General features: G+C 36.3%; 4 protein-coding genes across 11 annotated transcripts in view; 2 read left to right on the top strand and 2 right to left on the bottom strand.

Moving 5' to 3' along the window:
• LOC145936202 (uncharacterized) overlaps nt 1-22,750 on the bottom strand; it is a 185,927-nt gene that overhangs the window by 11,781 nt on the left and 151,396 nt on the right. The window lies entirely within an intron of this gene.
• LOC145936201 (post-GPI attachment to proteins factor 2-like) lies at nt 101-7,149 on the top strand. The gene is made up of 5 exons (XM_083038147.1): nt 101-436; nt 1,041-1,356; nt 1,452-1,719; nt 1,815-2,012; nt 2,103-7,149. Exons 2-5 carry the CDS (start codon nt 1,171-1,173, stop codon nt 2,234-2,236), a joined length of 786 nt encoding a protein of 261 aa, XP_082894273.1. The 5' UTR covers nt 101-436; nt 1,041-1,170; the 3' UTR covers nt 2,237-7,149.
• Nucleotides 7,379-9,777, bottom strand: LOC145936084 (integrator complex subunit 12). The gene is made up of 4 exons (XM_083037974.1): nt 9,365-9,777; nt 8,611-9,072; nt 8,162-8,474; nt 7,379-7,539 (listed from the first exon to the last, which is right to left on the bottom strand). Exons 2-4 carry the CDS (start codon nt 9,061-9,063, stop codon nt 7,379-7,381), a joined length of 927 nt encoding a protein of 308 aa, XP_082894100.1. The 5' UTR covers nt 9,064-9,072; nt 9,365-9,777.
• Scalloped (TEA domain transcription factor 1 homolog scalloped) overlaps nt 17,823-22,750 on the top strand; it is a 175,241-nt gene continuing 170,313 nt past the window's right edge. For 3 of the 8 annotated variants that reach the window (XM_083038135.1, XM_083038133.1, XM_083038136.1), the window contains exon 1: nt 18,342-20,156. In XM_083038135.1, the coding sequence (XP_082894261.1) occupies nt 20,132-20,156 (25 nt within the window). In that variant the 5' untranslated portion in view covers nt 18,342-20,131. Of the gene's footprint in view, nt 18,054-18,341; nt 20,157-22,750 lie in introns of those variants that run through there. The other 5 variants (XM_083038141.1, XM_083038138.1, XM_083038132.1 and 2 more) reach the window with 4 other exon arrangements.

Raw genomic sequence — 22,750 nt, 5'->3', positions numbered from 1 at the left:
CAACGTAAACGGTGGATGGTACATAACATCTCGTCGGGGGGAAGAGTCCGAGACGTCTGTAGCAGACGACACGAAATTAATCGTGGGAAAAAAGGTAAATTCCGCGCGGTCGTCTATTCGCGACGATCCTAGTCCGAAACGGGAATATTTCTCGCGATTTGTCTCGCACGCTTTATCGCTTTTCCTAATCGAAATCGCGATCGTGATTCATCAGCGGGGCGTTAGTCTGCAGTGCTTCGGCATTGCGCATTCGTCACTCAAGATTGTCACGCACGTTGACATTTCATTTACTTCTCGCCGATATCGGCCCTTCAATGTATATCGGATTTAAAAAAGAAGAAGACGCGAAGGCATAAAAACATGGTGAATCGTTGGCGGTAAAATGTGGCCACAAATCGCCCCGATTTCATCTCTGCTTGTGCTATTTATAGAGCAAGTAGGTTATTTGTTAAATATTCAATCTCAACAATGATAATAATAAATAACACCGAAACGACGTATGATACACAATGAATGATATCGAATTAACTTCTAATATCAATGTATATGTGTGCTATTATTAATGATATACATATACATATATATATATATATATGTATATATAAACGTGTGTTATATATATAACGTAATCTAATTCTGCGGAAATGTTTTCGATGACATGTTGGAAAATAAGACTCGTTGCTCTCGTTAATCTAATAAGAAAACATGATTTGCCTTGATTTGCGATTTGCTCGGTATTCAATCCCTCGCTTTTATCAAGCAATTAATGTGATAAAACGGGGCCGGGGGTGCACAGTTATATCAATGCATTCGTTGAACGGATTATCTTTATCGAGCAAGTTTCGCAATGTCCTTCCGTTCTCTTCTCTCATCGTATAGAGCGTGTCGTTTTATTCTAATTATATCTCGTATTTTCGCGAGCGCACAAGTGTCACTTCCTTCGGAAGCGAGTTCCTTAAGCGCGCCAAATATTAATCGTAATATTTTATTAATGATACATTTTTAAGTTTTAAGAGCAATCTGTGATTTCTTTCCATCAGGCACGTAAGGCCATGTCAAGGATCATGGAATAAGTTGAAAAGCTGGAGAGCAACATGAATCTATGGCGCACAATTGTCTGACTGGGCTCGCTCCGAGTTACGTGTCATTGCTTTGCGCACAAATGCCAAAATGTTAAACAGCACTGCTAATATGGAACTGAATAATGTGGGAAGCAACAAAAGTTCCATATACCTTGCACTATCATTTCGAAAACTGTGTCTGACAACAGTTGGTTTACCACTTTTATCGCTGTTATTCTGTTTCATCACGGCGTACGTATTTCAACAGGATGACATTCACGAAACTCACTGTAAGGTAAGCGCAAAATTTTATATCACATGTTATATTATCCTAAATAAGTGATGTGTATTTATCTAATCAAGAAAATCATATCTATTTCTTTGTTAAAGGTTTACAATATTCTTCCATCGATCTCAGCCATTACTGGCGTATCTCCTCAGAGGTATCTATGGCGTGTCAGCATAGCATTACACATTGGACCTAGACTGGTTATTGCCAGTGTTTATCATTCATATTATTACAACATACTTAAGAGCATTGAAGATGTGCCTCTAAAAATTATGGGGAGCAGGCTTCTAAATTTATGCTATTGGCTAAATATTGCCGAGATAGCGGCTTTGTGTGGTGTAACATACATTTCTAACAGAGAAAATTATTGTAAGTAATTTATATAAAACTTTATATGTCACTAATGCAATTAAAGTGTGAGATACGATGAATTCACTTTAGTAAACGATACAAAATTATTACAGCGGTGCACGAAAAAATTTTCATAGTGTTCATGATCAGTTCGCTCACATACATGCTGACCGCTGTAAGATTGGGTCGCCTAATAACTCCAAATGCACAAAGCCTTCAGTACAAACAGGCGCTCTTTATGATGAGTCTCGTCAGTACAATTGGTCTTATTATCTTCTTCTTGAAACATCGATTGCTGTGTCATGATTTGGGTAAGAAAAATAAAATCTTAAATATTTACATTAGCTTAAGCAAAAACATAAAAAAATAAAAAACAACATAATATTTATTATTTTGAGCAGCATTTAGTTGGTTCTCGCTATGTGAGTATGTGATAGCTTTTGCAAATATGGGCTTTCACATCACTGTGGTTTTGGATTTTCCAAAAGAGCAACTGATTGTAGGTCACGATTTACCTGCCGCGAAAATAGATTAACCTTTTAGGATAATTCATCATTCTCATTGTCATATTAAAGTGCCTATTGCCTCTGTATGGAAGTGCTATAAATCACGGTTTTCAAGAGGTGAACATTCGGCACAATACACGATACACAATTTCATGATTATCTCATTTTTATGATATTTTATAAAATTACAATGTGTTCTATATATTGTTGAAATTGATATAATTTGCTTCCTGCGATTTAAAAAGAAATCGAATACTCGTTATATATACATTATATTTACATTTATATCGCAATTGATTATGATATTTGATTAATACTTTTTTGAGCGTAAAGGGATGTATGATTCGTGAGAAAAATGAGAAATGGAAAATCTAGCGCTTCCAAAATGTGGCACTGGTTACTTTCAAAACGATGAAATATGTAACGGCCTTTTAATATTGGTTAGCAATAGAGTATATATTATAGTAAACAATAGTTTAAAAAGTATCCTACATACAAACAGCATTTAATATTAGTGTAAATTGAATATTATTATTGCGTCATATGAGATTACTTTTAAAGACTTTTAAATCTTTTTTTATAGAGAGGCTTTTACAAGGTGAGAATTCTAGTCAATATATGAATTCTAGTCGCGATATGTTCGCTTTATTCTATTCTTCATGTCATAAGTTGAATTGTACAATGCAAAGTTATATCAAATGAATTTTAAGATATAATTACAATTATTTAATGTATGTAACTTTGAATTATTGCAAAGATATAGATATACAATTGCGTCTTGTTGGCAAATCTCTTGATAGAAATCCTACATAAGTTACATTTATTCACCTTGTAAGAGATTAATTTATCTTGTATAGATTTTGAGATAATATATAATATCAGCTAATATTCACGAGCTGTTCTGTTCAGTATTATTGTACTACAAACAGAGGATAATCTCTTCTATGTTTGTATGTAGCATACGATAGTCCGATAGTATAGCAATTATCCAGACACTAATGATAAAAGCAGTCACAATCGCAATTAAAGTATTTAAACGGGGATTTCATTCGGACCAGCTTTTTCAAGAGATATGATCTAAATTTCTCACGCGAATTTATAAGACAAATGTTAACAAAAATTTCTATGAAATTTTACAATTAAAACCCCCGTACATCTCTTGTTTAAAACATAGAAGTATGTATGTATACGCGGTTTTCGGATAAAACAACATAAAATTTTAAGCTTTAACAATTTTTAATCATCGGAAATTATTCATGGCTAAATATCTTATTTATTAAAAATTGAGTCTTCAATGATTTATTATTTCAAAATCCAATATAATTACGAATAATGGAGTAAATTAGACTTTATTGAGCAGTTTTCGACAAAGCGAGATGTCCGGTAAAAAACTTTACAAAGAAATTCATAAATAAAATTTGTTATTCAAAGTGTTATTAGAAATTATATGCAGTAGAACTTTCATAAAATGATTTTCGGAAATCTTGTCTATGTCCTTCTGTCAAAAAAAAAGAAAAAAAAATTGCACGAAATATCGAAATAAACTTTCATATGTGTGAAAATAGGCTTCCGGAATTTTTTAAAAGTTAAATCTATAATATTAAAAAAAAAAAAAAAAATTGCGCGAGATATCTCTTGATATTTGTATCAATAAGCAAAGTAGCGTTTATTACATGTGTATTTATAATAAGCAGATGATACATTATCGCGATATCTCTTAGGATTTCATTATAAAGGCCGATAGTTTCAATGTGACTCTAGATAGCACACGAAGTTTAACGGTATCATTTTTGCACATTTTTACACTGGAACATGATAATTGTAGCATATTTTGATATGACGAATTCGTTGAGGTTCCTTGTATGCAATGATTTGATAAAAGAAAAAAAGGAGAAAACAAACACTATACATTTATTGCTAGTTCTTCACAAATACGCGATATATTTGTCACTACGTCATCACATAAAGATTTGGTAGCTTTAAATAATCTTTATAACTATTACGAAAAAGTAGTAGCTTTTTCTTGTTTTTCTGCATGTGTTTGATCACCGGATGTAACATCTTAACAGTTCCTATTATACATGGAATATTTTTACATTGTTACCATGTAAAAATGAATGCCCTTACAGTAGTCTTGTTTGATTCATTGATACCGTTATCGGATGCTAATCTGCGTCAAGTGATGCATTAAAGATATATCGTGGAATTTTACGTCGAAAGCGCTACGCACATAAATAATTATCTCTAAAGGTCTTTAATGAATCACTTGTATTTTACGCTTCGCTGAGCAACCACTTTGCGATCACTGCTCTCTAAATACACTCGTAGCAATAATTGAGAATCTTTTCTGCATCGTATCTTTTATTCCGTTAAAGAAACGAGAATCGAAGAACATCAATATGATTGGATTGATTTTGGAACATATTCATCCTAATAAGCCGTGAGCTTACATTAGCATTCTCGGAATACAAATATAAGTACATCAAAAATATCGCACTTTTTCTTATAGATGGCTTAGCGATTTTTTAAAATCAATTTTTACTTCTTAAATATATAACTAATATTGTGGTGTAAGCCATCTATCTCTGTCTTTGAAACTTAACTGTCTTGAATAATTCTGCAATTAAGCTTTTTTTTTTTTTTTTTTTTTTTTTCTTCGAATTTTCGAGATACCTAATTGAAAGGAGATGTGCGATTTCTGATGTATCTTATATGTATTTTGTTAAATAATGGATATGAAATACGCGAATTATGTTGGAAGTTGAATGTCTCTGAATATATGTATACATATACATATATATAAAAGTAGAAAATTAATAGTATATAAAAAAATCTTTTTTACAGCAATGTAGTGTTAACTTACAGAAATAAGTTTTATAAAAGTATCGCAAAACGAAAAATTTTGGTAATCAAGTTTTTCTTGTGCTAATCTTTTTCGTTTGTACAAGTCACATGTTAGAAAACATGGAAAGGATACGATCCCACCGGTATTATAATTTTGCAAGTATTATAGTATTGCAAAATGATGCTTCCAAAGAGTTGTGTGCTAAACATTTATTTAGCAACAATGCTTTTTTGTGATTACGCTCGATAGTTGCACATGCGGCGATTTATCGATATTCATAAATTTATTGTTAAGATATCAACACACCCTCAGAGTGATTTGAAAAACCTAGTGAGAAACGAGTTTAAGCGTTGAAAAGCGTGAAGGATATTATTTGCGCTGTGCTACCTTTTTTTCTGAAAATAGTTTTTTTTTCCTATACAAACAACAGAAGCTTTTTAGGATGGAAGTTCTGAAAACACATATTTAAAAATTTCGTCACATGAATTTTTACACATTGGCGATAATAAACATATCTTTCAAGAATTTCTATCATATTCGAAACTCTCTCTTTTTTCGCTGTAAATAATGCTAACACACGATATACAATTATATCTCGTATAAATGACGGAGTGAATATCAACAGCACGTTAAACAAATGGCACGAAAATTTTCCCTTCATTAGTATGGCAATTTAAATACAGATTTGAAGCAAAATCTTTACACAATTCACACTGTCGAGTCGTAGCTATTTTTCTGCGATTCATATTTTTCAAAATCATTTTGCTACTGAAACACTTTTTTTAATTTACATGACATATATCGAAATTATATCGATAAACGATCTCACACTGAAAAAAATTACTCGTATCATTTTGGGTAATTGACAATTCTGTGATAATAAGCACAAATGTCTACCGTTCTTATTTTTCTCTTCAGATTATTTGAAATATATTTTACTTATATATTTTACGCATGCCAAAAATTTTGATTGTGTATTATCACAGGATTCATTTCCCCGAAACATTTACTCATATTTAACGACGAATCGAGTAGTGAATTTGTATATTTACGAATTATTATTAAAGTAGACAATTAATTAATCAAGTGCAGTAAATATCTAGTAAGAGAGTAAATCTAGTTAAATAGTATTATAATCTAGCTTTAATCTAATCTCTGATTTTGCGAAATCTTATCAGGAAAGGTACTATTGAATTTGCACCACATTATATAACTTATTCTTAAATTCTTTCATGTATATATATTATATATATATATATATATATATGTATATTACATTCTGCGGCAAATTTTGAAACAAATCTTCGAGGCAATACTTGAAATTAAAAATTTTCGCGAAGTGGGAGGCAAATTTACGTCCGACATCTCTGATAGCTCTTTTTATCTCTGCCACAATCTTGTGTATCATAAATCAGAGGGAGAGTTTAATCGAGCCTCAAATCCAACCGAAACCTGCATTGCCGAAGGTAATTGAACTCGGTTGACCTTAATGTAAGAGAATAAACTGGCGCGATTAAATGGCTATCGTGTGACAACGAGAGCTCTCTTTCGTCGTCCTCTCGCGTAACCAAATTTAATAAGTTATTTCCTTCGGCCATACCTAAAGATTGGACGAGGGCTCGAACATTCTGTTCATACGGTTCATTACTGATTTGACATCACTATATGAAATAGCTGTATTTTCCTACACAATACGGTCGAGCATCGATACGATGTAATATTCACTTCGATACTCTGTATTTCCGATGAATATACGACCGCTGTATTATAGTGTATATTTCTTGTAATCGGTTTATAGGGCGGGTGCTCTATACTGTGATTAAAAGTATTTCTGTGTATGTGATGACTTGTAACGGGTTACAACACTGATTTCGATCAGGACAAGAATGATTTCTATTTGTATCGCGAACGATTGTCAAGTAAATATTACCGTACACAACCCGCAATGTGTTCTTATTAATCTTACTAGACAATCTACAATAAATAATCCATTCTTTCAGGAACTATAAAATAGAACTAATTGTAAAACAGATATAATTTTGATTAGAGTTCAAGTATATTCAAGTATCAGTCAATTCAAGAATATCAAGTATTAAATACATTTTTTATATTTTATATTTATTCGTAATACAATGCAAGTGTGCATATATTTTTTCTTATCTATCGAGCATTGTATTTTTCAAGATTATATCTATTTCATTCTTTATTTTTACGAAAATTCTATAATGTTTTTTGCCATATTTATCTATATAATATATCTTATATAATACTTTTAATAAGATTTAAAACTAACATCAAACTTGTGTAGGCGTTTTTTTTTTCTTTTTTATTTAATCGAAGTACGGGTAATGGAGAGTTTAGATCCGATTCTCTTTCGTGATTGCGTAGAGGATGATAAACTTCCATTTTTTTGTGACAGATTCGCTAAATCCTTTGTGAATAATGGAGAATCACGTAACTGCGCGCTTCTGTTTTCTACTGGCGAATCTGTAAGCACATTTTTCTTGTGTGTAAAAAAAAAGCATATTTTTATAATACATTGGTCAAAAATTTCGGTTGAATTGTACAGGTGGATTCTCAAGCGAAACAGATTCTGTGTTTACCTAAAAACTCATTTATCAATGCCAAGTTTTTACATTTTCCAAGATTTTTCGATACTTAAATGTGATATTTAAACACATTTAGCATATAAAATGAGCTATTTTTAAAAACAGAATTTCGTAACATATGCTTGTACAGTTGTTCACGTTAATATTTTTCATATAAATAATTTTTTTGCAGTTTCTCTCGAATATAAATTTTTTGCTGACCTATAGTATTAAAATTTGTTAGCAAAAAAAATGATTTGACATTATTTTTGATGATATTTTAGCTCTTTAAATTATAATCGAACTTTTAATTGATTTATAGGTCATCGATTCTCTTTGATATTGAAATAAATAATATTTTTGTTAATTTTAATATTTATCAGCGAAAATTTATATACTTTTGTACAAATATATTTCCCAGATTTTAAACTAATTACAAAGAGAGTATGATTTAGAAATAAAATCAAACTTGTTAATATCAATAATATACATATGTTTGATCTGTCTCTCTATCAACGTACCATTCTTCTTTGACAAATCACCGCTTCTTGTTCTAGGCATCCTCAATCCCGAAATGTTTGCGTTCTCTTTGATCGCATCCTTCATCGCATCGTTTCTTCGAATTTCCTCTTCTACGGATCCCTTTTCCAAAAGTCTAACTTTTGTAGAAATCGCTGACGACGTTTCGACGCATCGCCTGCACCGCCATACGAATCTAGGATCGTAAACGTCAACGTCGATGACCGGGGGTTGGTGACACAACGGATGGTAAGTCTCTTGACACTCTTGACACTCCAGCAAAATCAAAGCTCCCAATTTTGCGCCGTTGCAAATCTTGGATTTTTACCGCACACAGATATATACAATTTTAAAAGTGCGGCAGCTTGTTGCGATGGCAACGATCAATAGTGTGTTATTTCACGCATAAGTTACAAGTTACAAACTGCGAAAGTTTAATTGAGGAAAAAACCTTGCACACGTTTCCATCGGCGGATCCTTCGTCGGGAATCGAGATCCTAGGAACGTTCTGATCGTCGCAGCCATCCTCGTAATTGATCTCGAACATTTCCGTATCAGCTGTTCGATGGTCCGCGATGTTCTCCGTCACGTCAGATTCGAGAGGGGAAACAACTTCGAAACCGTCCCAGATCTCGTTTTCCATCGCTTCGACGCATCGTTTTTCGACGTAGTCGCGTTTCTTTGACATTTTTATCGAAGCGATTGCGTCGTCGGTATTTTGCAAAAATCTCCTCGGCATTCTAGCGGCCAAAGTTTTACCGGGGCCGTATTTCTTCTCGATGCAGGCGTCCAGCATTCGACGAAGCTCCTCGGCACTGTTCTCATCGGTCGAATGCAATAACGCCAGTGCGTTGAAGAAATCCTCGTTGGCGTATGTATCGGACATGCTCTTCTCGGTATGCATTTCTCGAATCTGGACAGTTCATATTGTACGAATATCAATGTTCGATGTACTGACCTGAACTCGATATTAATTATATTTTGAATTACTCTATTATATATAGTAAAATATAAACACATAAAATGAAGAGAATTCAGGACAGTTATAAACTTTGAAAGAAAGAGCAAATTATGTACGCTTAATCCTTTCGAATTCTGTGAAATATTTTTTGTTCGTTCGAGACAAAGATTTCGCTTCGGTATAATAGCTGAGGGTTAAAAAGCCGAGACGAATCTCTCGGACTTGACATTGTTAACTCACGTACGATGACGTTCTCGACGAATTAAGGGCCGATCATGCACGAAGGAGTGTAAGCGGCAAGTGGTCCTGCGGACTGGTAACAATCCTGGGAATTGTACGGGCCAGAACGTTCTATGGATTTAGATATGCGAATAGTATCCCGGGACGGACGTTCGTCGTGAAATGTGCCGAAGGAAGGTGGCCGGCATTTATCGGGCTCGATCATCGACTCGCTGCTTGTATATCGACGGAATCGCATCGACGACGCACCATTGTTCTCGTGACTGTTTGCTAATAGAATCCAACGCTTATGGTCGTCGTTCTCCCGGGGATCGGATACTGGACATTGAATATTCAACAAACGATGTTGCCGGACTATTGACGTGAACGCGTCATCCACCAACCCCTCTGTAATTCGAAGAAAATTTCATGCGAGTTGCGATTCTCGCGTCATATAACACGAAATCTTTAAATAGGTCTACGAAGCAAATAATTGAAAATTATATAAAAGTTTGATATAAAGAAACCTTTTAACACTCGTAAAAAGTTTAAGAAAATCTCATCTTTATACGCATATATTCTTTAATTTGGCGAATGATTTCTATTTTTACATCTGTTTCTCTTATTTTCTTATTTTATTTTTATACTGTTTATTATAGATATCAATCATATTAACAAAAAATGTTTTAACTTACTTTAATTACTAATTAAAACATCGACAAATTTTTTTATTCGATAAAAATAATCGAATAAAGTTCGAAATGATTATTTTTAATAATAAGACAATTTTCCGAATATCCGTGTTGACGGATTCTTGCAAGATCCTTCGTTCCTTCAGCATCAGCTTTTCTTATACTCGCGGCTTGCATTCGTGTGACGGGCTTTTTCAAGAGCTCTATTAATAAGCTCGTACGTTCTTCCTCACGCTTTTTCGGAGATGGGGACACGCGGGGGATGAGAGCGAGCGGAAAAGCATCCAATTATCATGCTCGATGCCGGGGCTTCTCACCCTGCACAAGCTCGGTACCAGAATCGACTGGAATCCGGTCGGGAAGCCGGGCCCGGTAGACGTCGAACGAGTGGGATTATTCCGCGTCCGGGTTCGGGGCCGGGGGCCGAGCGGGGGCAAGCCGAGGGAACAATGTCGGAAACGACGGGGACGGTATGCCGAGATATGCAGGATATCGCGCAGAACTGCGATCCTTCGAAGTCTGAGCGAGAGAGCTATGAGGATACAGCAGTGGCGCAAGTATAGTGAACCAGATATGTACGCTCCATGGCTGTACAGCTGAGAGAGAGAGAGAGAGAGAGAAAGAGGAGGGTAAGGGGTTGCAAGAGAGGAAAGAGAGAGAATACGTTTCTCTAAGTGTATTAACCCTTCGAAGCGAGAAGAGAGAAAGAGAGAGAGAGAGAGAGAGAGACCGCCTAAATATGTAATAATATCTACGGGAGATACCGGCATTCCCCGACCTCGAGAAGAATTCGATCAAAATGTGTCGCGATACTCTCCCGGTATGCCAGGTGAGGTACGCGTTCACCTTCCTGTCTCCTCTCGCCCTCCTTCAGCAGCTTCCTCTACCGCTTCTCGCCCCTTTCGACCCTTTCGCATTCGCCCTACTCCGTCGTATCTCCCCCGCGTCTTCTTCCGTTCGCTGTGCTTTGTCCTCGTTTACACAGGATCGGATACAATAAGCGTGTCATACGCATCCTTGCGCGTTGCAAACTTGTTCAAGTCTGTTCAATCCCTGTGCGAAATCTCAATCGAAGAAGCGTACAGTGAAATCTACGAGACTTACTGCGATTTCTTTCATCTACCATTTTTTTATTACACAGCTTCAATTTTTTTAAATAAAGATTAGGCGATTGGATTATAGAAATTAGATTGTTTCTTTTTTTTTGCAATTTTTTAAATCCCTAAATTTTTAATATCCTTTTGAAATTGATTTTCAAGTTCTATGATTTTCCCCGGCTAGATTTTTTAAATCTACTATCTAAATTTTTGCGGAGAATTGTATTAAAAATTGAAAATCGTTACAAATAATCTATTATATAAATGTTGTTAAAAAAGTATCCCTAAAGAATTTATATATAAAGAAATAAAAAATGCAATACATCTCTATTGCATTTTATATTTCGATTCTTCTTTACTTATATTTTATTTTCATCAAAAATTGAATTATATAATTTTAATTTTGCACGTCTCGCGGTAAATAAAATTACAAATTAAATTTATGAAGAGAAGATAAGAGGAAGAGAATAAGAATCTATCGGTATACGTTAAAAGTTTTTAAATAAAGAAACAAATAATTTTTAATGTCGCTTACCACGAGGCGATTCCATCTAAAAGAGAAAATCTTTATATTGCAAGAGCAGGGTCTCTCTGCTTTTAAGTGCAGCAGGAATTTCCGAATGCGCCGTTCGCGTGATATTTTAATACTTTATACCTGACGGTCCTTGCGAGTAAATCTCTGCCATGATAAGACCTGCCAGGAATCTCACCCTCGCGGAATATCTGCCGTTTATAAGAAATGTTTTCCAAGTTTATGAGGGCGATGCGTAGCCCTGGTATGGGGTGGATCTAAAGCGTTTCTCTCTCTTTCTCTCTCTTTTTCTCCTGCATTCTTTTTTTTATTCTCCCCTTTTTAAATAAAAGCAACCTCGATAGAGGAAAGACGCCGTGTCGCAAAACTGACAATAAAATTACGTTGTCATCGCTAAAATATCGTCGAAAAATGCGAGGAGAATCTTTCCGTCGAAAATTTGCAGCAGCAATACAATATAGCAATTTTATATACTATAACTGCATTCAATTATTAAAGAGTTATTCCGAATGTTATCCATTTTAGATTTTATATTTTATTTTATTTTATTTTATTTTATATTTTTTTTCTATTTTAGATTTTTTATTTTTCAAGTTCAAGAAGCGAGTATAGTTTGCAAATAACAATTGTGTGCGATGTTGAAACTTTCTGTGACTTTGCGGAACAAGAGCATCGTGCATACCTATGATTTTGGATATGACATTACGGTTACATTTCTGAGTTGCATCGGCTAACGTGATGTCCATCTGAACGTTGTTACAATGTCACAAACTTAGACGCAAACTAGGATTAGCTGTTTTGCGTATCACAGAGACAACTTCAAACACACATATACATAATATATGCATAATGAATGCATTTCGCGCGAGATGATAATAAATTATAAAGTATTTTTAAATAACAAAATTATATCTCGTGTGCCTTCTTTTTTTAATCTATCAAAGAATTTTATATCTATCAATTATATTAATTTTTCTATGAACGTCCTTCAATCTTAAAATCAAGGATTCATCGAAAAATCTCTGGTCCTTTTCTATCTCTTCCTGTTTCCACATCTATAAGATTACTTTATCTAACTTAACTTTCACTTCTAATTGCCTTTTGAGAATTATTTAAAATGTGCGGCTAAAAGTAAAACGAAGCGGAAAAAAGGTCGACGAAAATGATAGAAAAATCCCCGACTTTGAAAAGATCATGAAAATTTATGTAGCTTCGTATATAAAATGACTTTCTATCGATTCTTATTAATTCATCTATTTTTCGCAAACGTATATCTGACTCGTGCATAACGACGTTCGTAATGTCGACTCGACGACGCTGCAGATTTCTTGCAGGAGTCAGGTGCGGAGCGTCGTCTCTCGCGGTGCGTTGTGTGTCGATGAACCTACACCCATCTTCCAAGTAAAGTCAGCAAACGCGGCTGAATGCAAAGTGCATCGTTGCATAATGCGAAATTGCGCGCGCAACATTTCTTTTACGACACGTGGATAGGAAAAGAGAGAAAGAGAGCAAAGAAAACAAAAAAAAAAAATATACATGCATATATATTTTTTATGCAAGTATCACCACATCGCTAATTATTATCCGATGATGTAATGACGGTTGATTGTTGCAAACATGACGGGAAGATTCTTTTCTTTTCTCCTTCCCGCCAACATTATTTCCACGCTTTTCAATTAATTATCTTCGATATCGTCGCGCAAACCAACGTTCCGCGGAGCAGTTTTACGACTGTCGACATTAAATAGGATTCGCGGCATACCGACGATGCCGTACCTTATGCCCGGGTCAAAATAGCTCGAATACGCGCAGTAGGGTGTAAAGAGAGGGATAATTGTCAATTTCCTCGCGAACGAAATTCCATATGCCATGCATTAAAATAAGATAAGCTCCGTCCTCTCTCGATCGCTTTTTCCCACCTATTAAAGCTCTCGCTCTTCTAATTACTGTTAGGAAATGCGTTGTCGGCGTGGCAGGGTGGCTTCGGAAATTAAGTGTTTAGCGGAATTTCTATCGTTATCTGGGTGATACAACGTTCTCTCTAGTTTGCGACAAAGGGAGAACAATTATTATCAGCTCTATGCGGGCACTGGGTAACCAGCCTTTTATCGCCGAACGCATATGCAGTTACGATTATGCATATTTCCGATACTGCAAATATAATGTACGTCAGCAGATGTAGTTTTGCATCGGAATCACGAGAGCGATCGAGAAAATCACTATGGATATCAAAACAAATTATTTACATATTTTTGTCGTTCTCAAATTTTGACATTTGTGATCAGAGACGAAAATATTCACGGTGCTTGCAATATAATTGACAATTATACGACTTTGTTCTCAATCTCCTTATCAATTTCTTGCCAAGCTGTTCAATAAAAACATCGAGCTATAAGATTTTTGTTTCCTCGCTGTAATGAATTATGTTATATATTACAAACGAGAAATTGGGAGAATTCTTTTTTTGCGTCATACATGGAGAGAATTTTCTCTTAAAATTTACCCTGAAAATCATGGTAATCGTGGGACAATATGATATGGAAAGAGTTTTATGAGAATTTCTTTGATTAATGTTTATCATAATAAAAATAATAATATCTATCACAATCAAATATAAAACATGTTTGATTAATTTCACTAAACTGCATAGTAAAATTAATCAAACATATTTTATACTTTATTGTGATAGATATTATTATTTGTATTGTGATAAATATTAATATTCTCATTGCCCCACGATTATCATAATTTTCAGGGTAAAATCTAAAAGAAAATTCTCTCTGTGTACAATGAAATACATTATTTTTTGTTTTTAATTTATGCCACTTTTCTTTAAATATCATAATTTGTTAAAATATAAATCTATCTTTTTCATTACTCTATATTATAATAAATTCGCTTAATTTGCATACATTCATTCTATATTTTCAACGAAAATGGGTCTTATAGCATTTGAACAAATAATTTACAATTATTTATTATCCAAGCATAATATATAACGCAAAGAAAGAGATTCACAAATTAATTTCTCGCTTTCGACACCATAATTCACGTGGTTACGGTGAAGGGTCAAAAGTTTATAAGACGGAAATTGTCGTAAAAAGCTTCATCGTTTCGCATCGAATTAAAAAATTTAGCATTTTTGTTTATATTCGAAGCAAAGTACAGTATTAGTAAAAAGCTGCGAGATAATAGCGAGGATTAACATGGCGAAAGGTCGCGACTTAAACGACGCGTTTCCGCGGTACATCGCGACCAAAGTTCGCAGGGCAGAAATCGGGCGTTAACGTAATTAAGTATTTAAAGAGGCACGTTGTATGCGCGAAATCGGAGTCTGCTGTACGCCATTTCTATTCAACCCGTGCAACTCGTACAACACGTTGAAAACTCTCGTTTTAGCCCGGCGGTGCGGTGCGTCGCGTCGCGTCGCGTCGCATCGCGCTTTGCCACGTCGCGTTGCTGCCCCGGCCCGTTTGTAAACTTTTGTGCGGCACAATGCAACCGACTGACAAAAGGAGCTCATTGCGCGGCAAACGTTTAAAGGCATTAATTACGGCCGGGCCTTTGTGCCAGTCGCAAAAGTTAACAGCTCCGGGCATTATTTTCGTACGCGAACCGTGTTTCGGTTTGCGAGAGCGAGCTGTTTGACATCGTCGTTATTAATCTGCGATGTTTTCCATTTTGCGATACTGCGCTATTGTATATCGTGTAGCATTTTTGAAATACCATTTGTGTTTGTTTTGGGGTTACATCACGTCGGATAAGCGATTTTATATAGAAACAGAAATGCTTTTCAAGAATTAAAATAGAAAGATTTATATATAAAAATGCAACGTAATATATGAAAATATAAAAATACACACTACTATAATCGGACATGAAATGAAAGTATAATAATATAGTGTAAAAGAGCGTTATAAATATATTTTTAGTATTATAAAAGTTAAATGATTGAGGACTTAAATAAAAATCCGATATTATATGTATGTGTGTGCATGTAAATTCTTTAGATAAATAACATATATATTGTTCTTAATCCGCGCACTGTAATGTTAAAAAAATGTTTCAAAAAATAGAGATAACGATATTGAGCGTTTGAATAAAACTGATATAAATAATCTCTTTTCAAAAGAGGTAAAAGTCAATTTCTTTATCTATTTTTATATAGTTTATTTTAAAATGCGTATAATTAAATGTTTTTCTAACTCTAAAGTCATTTTTCTCAAAACTTTTCTCAAATTGGTGCGCGCATTATATTTCAAAGATGAATTCGGCTTATGAACTTTGCATACTTTTTCAAAAAACATAATTTTCGAGAACTTTAATTTTAAAAATTCATATAACTTTTTATACAAATATTTTTTATATATGTATAAAAATAAATTATCACTTAAAAATATATAAAATTTGAATTTGAAATTCTGTTATCTTGAAAATCACAAATCTTTTTTCATATATTCTGCATTTTCGTCTAAAATAAATTAGAGAAAAGTAATTTCCTTTTTACCGAAAAAATAATAAATATATTTTATATAAATTTATACGTGTATAACCTCTTTAATCATTAACAAACAACAAAAACTTGAAAAAACGCTCTTTTACAAATGCTCCAAAGCAGATTGCTTCTCTAGTAATCTTAAAATTGATGGTCTTTTAGATTCTACAAGGTCAAGGATGCTACTTTAAAGATAACATTTTAAGAATTTAATCTAATCTCTCTTAATAATTATTTATTATATTTCGGCAAATAAGAATGAAAAGAGGCGCCAACAAAATAGCCAACTGATTGCTTTGTAGACTGATACGTTTATAATGGCAGGTTTGACTATTTCTGTTTCGATTTTCTCTTCTGCAATAATGCTTCAATTGATCTTTGTCATGTTTTGAGGCATTTCTTAAGAAAAAGACAAACAATATAGCGGTACTAAAATATTTTTAATATATTTTAAAATGAATTCTTCATACCCTTGGTATCAACTGATTTATTGTATGTCGCTCTGAATTGAAAACGGATGGATACAGAGTTTTGATAATTCAATCATTATGCAAAATATAAAAATTTGAATACTTTTTATAAAGTATTTACTTTTTACAGAGAAATTTTTTTGAAGTTATTCATGTAACTGTTCTATTTTACAATCGTGTATAGATTTCGGATAAAAATGAAAAAAAGTTAAGGTAAACAACAGGCGAATCAACTAATCATGATCGAATATTTTTATAAAGATTGTAGCGAGAAAAATGTTCAATTGTGATCGATTGATTCGCTTATGCTTCTAGTTTCTTATATATCTCTGGCAGATATAAATACTGTATCTCAAGACAATTTCGTATACAAAGTAAAATGCATATCATTGTATGCGTAAAATTATTACCTTCATAAAAAAATGAGACGTAAGCGAGAGATGTTTCGAATGCATTTCTGCATCTTGAAATAAATGTAGAATGATAATTTCAAAGAAATTGTCGGAAGAGTTTCAATACTATTTAATTTATCTTTTTTTCTTGTGATATTAGCTTTTTAAAATATGCATTCGGTAAACAACTCTTTCAATATTCAGTACAAATATATAACAACAAATTAAAAATGTATAATTATGAAAAGCTAGATAGAGAGAGAAGGTAGCGTTATGTTATTACTATAAATGAACGCTAAATATAATATGTAAAATATATTAACGAAACGAAACAAAAATATTCCCTACATTTTCGCTACATATAAAACATTTTTATCTTATATAACTTGATTCGTCATTCAGAATGTACGACAAAAAGGTACATTAAATAATCAGCGCGAGCTTTCTCTTCAAACTAGAATGTTCTACGCTACATTTTCATTTATTAACGCTTTCGTTTGTAAAGCCTAAAACACAACCCCTGAAATTCAACAAGTGCTCCTCGTTTCCCGAAGAGAGAAAGAGAAAGAGCGAACGAAAGGACGAGCGAGCGAGCGAGCGAGCGAGCTCACCAACCAACAACCTACCTCCATTACGTACGTGACGCGACTGACTCGCGGCGCGGGGTACGGGGACAGTTAATGGTAGAGCGTTGAGAAGGTGGGGGGAGGGGAAGAGTAGTGGGGATAGCGAGAAGCGAGACGGGAGAGCTTCGGTTCTCTCCGCTTCTCCTCGGCCGCGTCCGTGATTCTGGTTTCTCCCGCGACCGCGTAAGCGGTGTCAGCGTGTGCGCAGACCGGCTGCGCAGCAGGCGTGTGCGTTGTCCAGATTCTTTGTGCCATTCCTGGCATACCAAAAACAAGAGTGGTGACCGTTCTCGTATTTACCGTGGTGCAGTCTTGCGCGCTAATATAACACCGTGTGAATTTCGTTCGCGACAATAAGGGCCGTCCCCGTGCTCGTGCGTGCGCCGCCACGTCACACAGCTCGTCCACTGGTAAGTACATGATACAAAATAATAGTGCTGAAACGCCGTTTGCGAAAGTGCGCGGCGTCCACGCCCGTGTTGTCCTGACGGTGGCGTCGTCTCGCAACGGGCCCGCGCAAGGAACGAATCCGACCGCAGCGACGATGGTGATATTATCCGAGAGAGAGAAAGAGAGAGTGCGAGTGAGTCATAGACGGACGACGAACGAAAGAGAGCGAGAGACGCCGTATGTGTGCATATGCGTAAAAGAGAGAGAGAGAGAGAGAGAGAGAGAGAGAGAGAGAGAGAGAGAGAGAGAGAGAGAGAGAGAGAGAGAGAGAGAGAGAGAGAGAGAGAGAGAGAAAGAAAGAACGACGTAGCATGCATGACGTGTGTATGTGTACGTGTTCTGCGTGAGTGGTTCGACGAGCGAGTGAACGAGCAAGTGAACGAGTGAACGCGTGACGCCGTTATTATCCGTTGCGCGACCGATATTTTCGACTCGCTTGTCACAAGCTATATTTCCGCCGGAGCGTCCCCGTGTTTAACCACTAGCTCTCTGTCATTTCAAACGAAATTAAATGGAAGAAAACATGCGCGAGTAAAGGGAGAGAAAGTCGCGTGACTCTCGGAGGGAGAGAGAAAGAACAGCGACAGATAAACGATTCACCGGCGCGAAGTTGGCCGTGGTAGAGGTAACGCGCTCTCTCTCTCTCCCGGTTTACGCGTTCCGGTAGAGGGCTGTTTACACGTCGAGCACTCGCTGATTCGAGCACAGTCCGAATTCCGAGTTGTCGCGCGCGTTTACGAGTGTGTTGCGTCGCGTTGTGTCTCGTCTCATCGTGTCGTGTCGTGTCAGCTGTGCGCTGTCAGGAACGCACACTCCTGTTCCGAATCGCGCGCACGAGCGCGGCGCAGCGCAGCGCAACGCGCTGCCCCAAGAGAGAGAGAGAGAGACGGACGGACGTGGAGGTTAGGGTTGAAACTCTCTCCTCGTCTCCTCTCGCGGTCGTCGCGGTGGTGTGGGCCTGCGTGCGCGTTTCCTCGTTGTTTCGGCGCGCGCGAGCGGGGCAGCGCCGTGACAGAAACGCGTGCTGCTCGCCGCCTCCTAGTCGTCTCTGTCCGCCAGCCCGTCCGCACGTTCGTCTCGTCTCGTGTCGTCCGTTCGTTCGTTCGTTCGTTCATACGTTCGCGCTCTCACTCGTTCGCTCACCCGCTTCCTGGTGAATTCGTATGGTGAATTATTGATCCGCGGCGGCGTGTGCGTGCGGAAAAACCGCCGTTGGCTGGAAGAGAAGAAGGTAGAGGGGAGAAGAGAGTAGAGAGAAAGAGAGAGAGAGAGAGACAGAGTGAGGGACCGATAGGTTTGTTAGAGGGAGGGGAGAGGCGCGATAGCGAGAGACGGAGACGGATAGGGAGAGAGTCGCGGCGGTGGCGCGAGAAAACGCTTGAAGCTCGAGCACACGTATACGGGGTGAGACGTGCGCTCTCTGGTTGGTGTGTTGGTTGGTTGTATATTGTTTTGAAAAGTGTCGCGCGCGCGCGCGCACGCGAATGCACGCGACGCAACATATCGCCGCGCGTCGTCGCTCGCGAGGTTGATATACCGGCGTCCCGCGATTATCTCTCCTTCCGAGAAGACGCGATTTCGCGAGCCAAGTGTCCGTCTCTCCGTCCTTCGTGTATCTCTAAGCTCCGTCTTTCCGTCTGACTCTTCTTCCATTATCGCGCGCAGAGACGGAGAGAAACGAAAACGCGGGAAAAACGCGAGGTTATGTTGGCGAAAAGTGTCGCGACGCGACGCGGTCGGCGAATGTCGTTTCGCGGAGTGTGAGAAATCGGAGAGGATCCTCCGATTAATCTTCTCTCTCGTGCACGAGACGACGTGAGACTAACGTGAACTTGGAAGAATCGTGAAGAGTGTTGGTACAGTGTATTTTGTCGTCGTCGCGACGACGACGACGACGACGACGACGACGACGACGAGGTTAGCATCGTCGCGCGGAAGGAACGTGACATTCTGTCTCGTTTTATTGTACGATAGCTGCTAAGCTCGCTTCGATAAACTCAGGAGGAAGCAACGTCCCACCTTCGCCACCGCGACTTGGATGGATACTGTGCATTATTTCTGGAGTGAGTTTCTCTTTTTATCGTGTCTGTGAGAGCGTGCCTGCGTGCCTGCGTGTCTGCGTGTCTGCGTGTCTGCGTGTCTGCGTGTGTGCACAATAAAGAGTCCCTTCGTCGCTCGCGCATATAAATGCATAAACGCCAAAGTGTTTCTCGATCTTTTGCCCTCTCTCTTTCTCTAACTCGAGAGAGAGAGAGAGAGAGAGAGAGAGAGAGAGAGAGAGAGAGAGAGAGAGAGAGAGAGAAAGATAGCAGAGATGTATCGCGCTACGTAATTTTTTCTCCTCGCGTATTCGCCACCGTCAAACTCGGACGTACACACGCGCGCAAACAGCTGCGCACGATCATCTCCGGAGTACCATTGTTTACGCGTCTTTACTTGGCGCGCACCTGACTAAGCGCGCCTAGAAACACGAACGTCAGCGCGAGACGGAATCATCGTCATCTCTTTAAATCCTTGGGTGTGTTTTTCGAGAAGTTTCCTTCGGATAGTTTATCTCGTATTTAAGCTCGGCCACTTCAAGGCACGAAAGTGACCGAGATTAATCGTGGAACACTGATCGGGCTTGAAAACGTTCTAGAAAAAGTTTTGACTTACTCTCTTTCAAGTGTGTAATTTTAATTTTCTCTTATTTTTTTATTGGAAATTAGTTACATAACACATTTTTTAATATATTTTTTTAAATAAAGTGACGAGTTATAAAGCAGTAATGTTTGTCGAAACCATATGCAAGTGTTTAAGAGTGTTCCAGGATTTAAATTATATTTTACTGAAAAATATATAAAAATATAAATAATGTGATAAAGAGTTTAATATTTTATCTACACTGAAAAAAAAATTTGTTAACTTGACTAAACCTTTCAACTAAATTATTTTGTTAATTGAACATATATTAGAGTATTTAAGTCAAATATACGTTTTGTTAGATTTAATATGTTATATTTAATTTAAATATTTCTATATGTTCAATTAACAAAATAATATTTAGTTGAAAGGTTTAGTCAAGTTAATAAATTTTATTTTCAGTGTATATTATATTTTCTTAAATTGATTAATCTTATAAAATAAAGAATAATTTTGATAATAAGTATAATATATGAAATATGTGATAATAAATTACAATTGCAATTGAAATATAATCATAATATAGCAAAAACGTCACAAATTCACGCGATGAAAAACAGATTATATCTCAAGTTTGGAATTAAAGCCACGCTCTGGGTATCGCGTTGCTGCCGGTCTTATCGAACCGAAAAAAGATTGTTTCTTTTAAAGATGGATTACATCAATTAATTTTTACTCTCCATTTAATCCTGGCATGACGATAGCGGTGATTAATTCGTAAAATTCTGTTGCGTCAAGTTTCCCCGATCGTTTTCTTAAACTTTCGCGATATCCGCCAGGTGATAAAGGCGTATAAATCACCTTTAAATAATTTATACGTAATCCGAAATTGCTAATTTCGCGCGTGCAACGATAAATTCCGGCGCGATCTCTTCCGTGTTCCGTGGTAGAACGATTATTAAGAAACGTGGAAAAAAAAAAAAAAAAACATCGGATAGCGGCTACGTTGACGTGTTATCGAAAATAAGTTTGCGCCAATGCACCGTTACGTAAATTTAAGCGGATAATTCGTCGCGTTATCGCGACAGACGAGTAATCAGATGCAAATATACATACAGGGATGCTCCGATTCAATGGGCTGTCAATATTTATTTATATTCGATACACGTGTAGATGTTACTTGTCTACTACTTTCCTTTAAAGATATCGATACGATGCTAATGATAATTAAGGGAATTTACATACTGCCGCATAATTAATCGAAGCAATTTAATGCAAGTAGCGGATAAATAATTTATATACAATTAATTAATTAATAACTACATTGCACAAGATATAATTACTTTCGTAAGATATTTTATCACACACATTTATTATATTTATCTACTTTCTATATATATATTTCATAACACTTTTCATATATTGATATATATATGGATAATATTTCAGAGGTGAAATAAAAATATCAAGATTGCTTATATCATGGAGATATTATGTTTATAAACAAATGTTATCTGTATTTAAATAATGCATCGCATTCATCGAATTCGCGTCGAATATTGCATTCTCTCATTGTCTAATTAAAATATCGAGTTTTTCCTCAAACTGTAATGAAATTTCCCTTCGATCTCTTTTGGAGCAGTTCGTTACTTTCACATGTCGCTCGTAGTTGATTGGGAACTCGCAATCAAGGGGATTCTTGATTTCTTTGATCTTTTGTGGATTCGTTACGCTCTTACTTTTGTTAAAAAAAAAAATTGCAGCTCATACCATATTTAATTTCACTTATCCACGCCTAGTCACTTTTGACGCGGGCCGACATGGCGTTGAATTATGAAATTTAATTATTGATACACTCGTGCTCGTATTATTCGTACGATCTATAAATATTACATGACTTTTGTTTACAATTTGGCGATAAGCGTGACGATGATTGTACAGTAGGTATATCTATATGTCGTCAAATGGCCTGGTGAGAAGTTGATAAATGTGGCAGCGATAAGAATCCGTGTTTCAATAACTAGCGATTTCCTCC

This window comes from Prenolepis imparis, unplaced genomic scaffold (genome assembly GCF_030444845.1).
Source record: "Prenolepis imparis isolate NDT839.2.m4 unplaced genomic scaffold, iyPreImpa1.0 SCAF_5, whole genome shotgun sequence".
NCBI classification, from domain to species: Eukaryota; Metazoa; Arthropoda; class Insecta; order Hymenoptera; family Formicidae; genus Prenolepis; species Prenolepis imparis.
The sequence above is the reverse complement of the archived record's forward strand: the minus strand, read 5'-3'. Positions and strand labels throughout refer to the sequence as shown.

Bases quoted from the DNA above. Each gene is read 5' to 3' on its own strand.
- LOC145936201 (XM_083038147.1), top strand. From the start codon at position 1,171: ATGTTAAACAGCACTGCTAATATGGAACTGAATAATGTGGGAAGCAAC. The intron at 1,720-1,814 runs GTAAGTAATTTA...AAATTATTACAG, and splicing joins TTCTAACAGAGAAAATTATT to CGGTGCACGAAAAAATTTTC. The intron at 2,013-2,102 runs GTAAGAAAAATA...TATTTTGAGCAG, and splicing joins ATTGCTGTGTCATGATTTGG to CATTTAGTTGGTTCTCGCTA.
- LOC145936084 (XM_083037974.1), bottom strand. From the start codon at position 9,063: ATGCATACCGAGAAGAGCATGTCCGATACATACGCCAACGAGGATTTC. The intron at 8,475-8,610 runs GTTTTTTCCTCA...TAAAAATCCAAG, and splicing joins CCGATGGAAACGTGTGCAAG to ATTTGCAACGGCGCAAAATT. The intron at 7,540-8,161 runs GTACGTTGATAG...ATGTGCTTACAG, and splicing joins TGATTTGTCAAAGAAGAATG to ATTCGCCAGTAGAAAACAGA.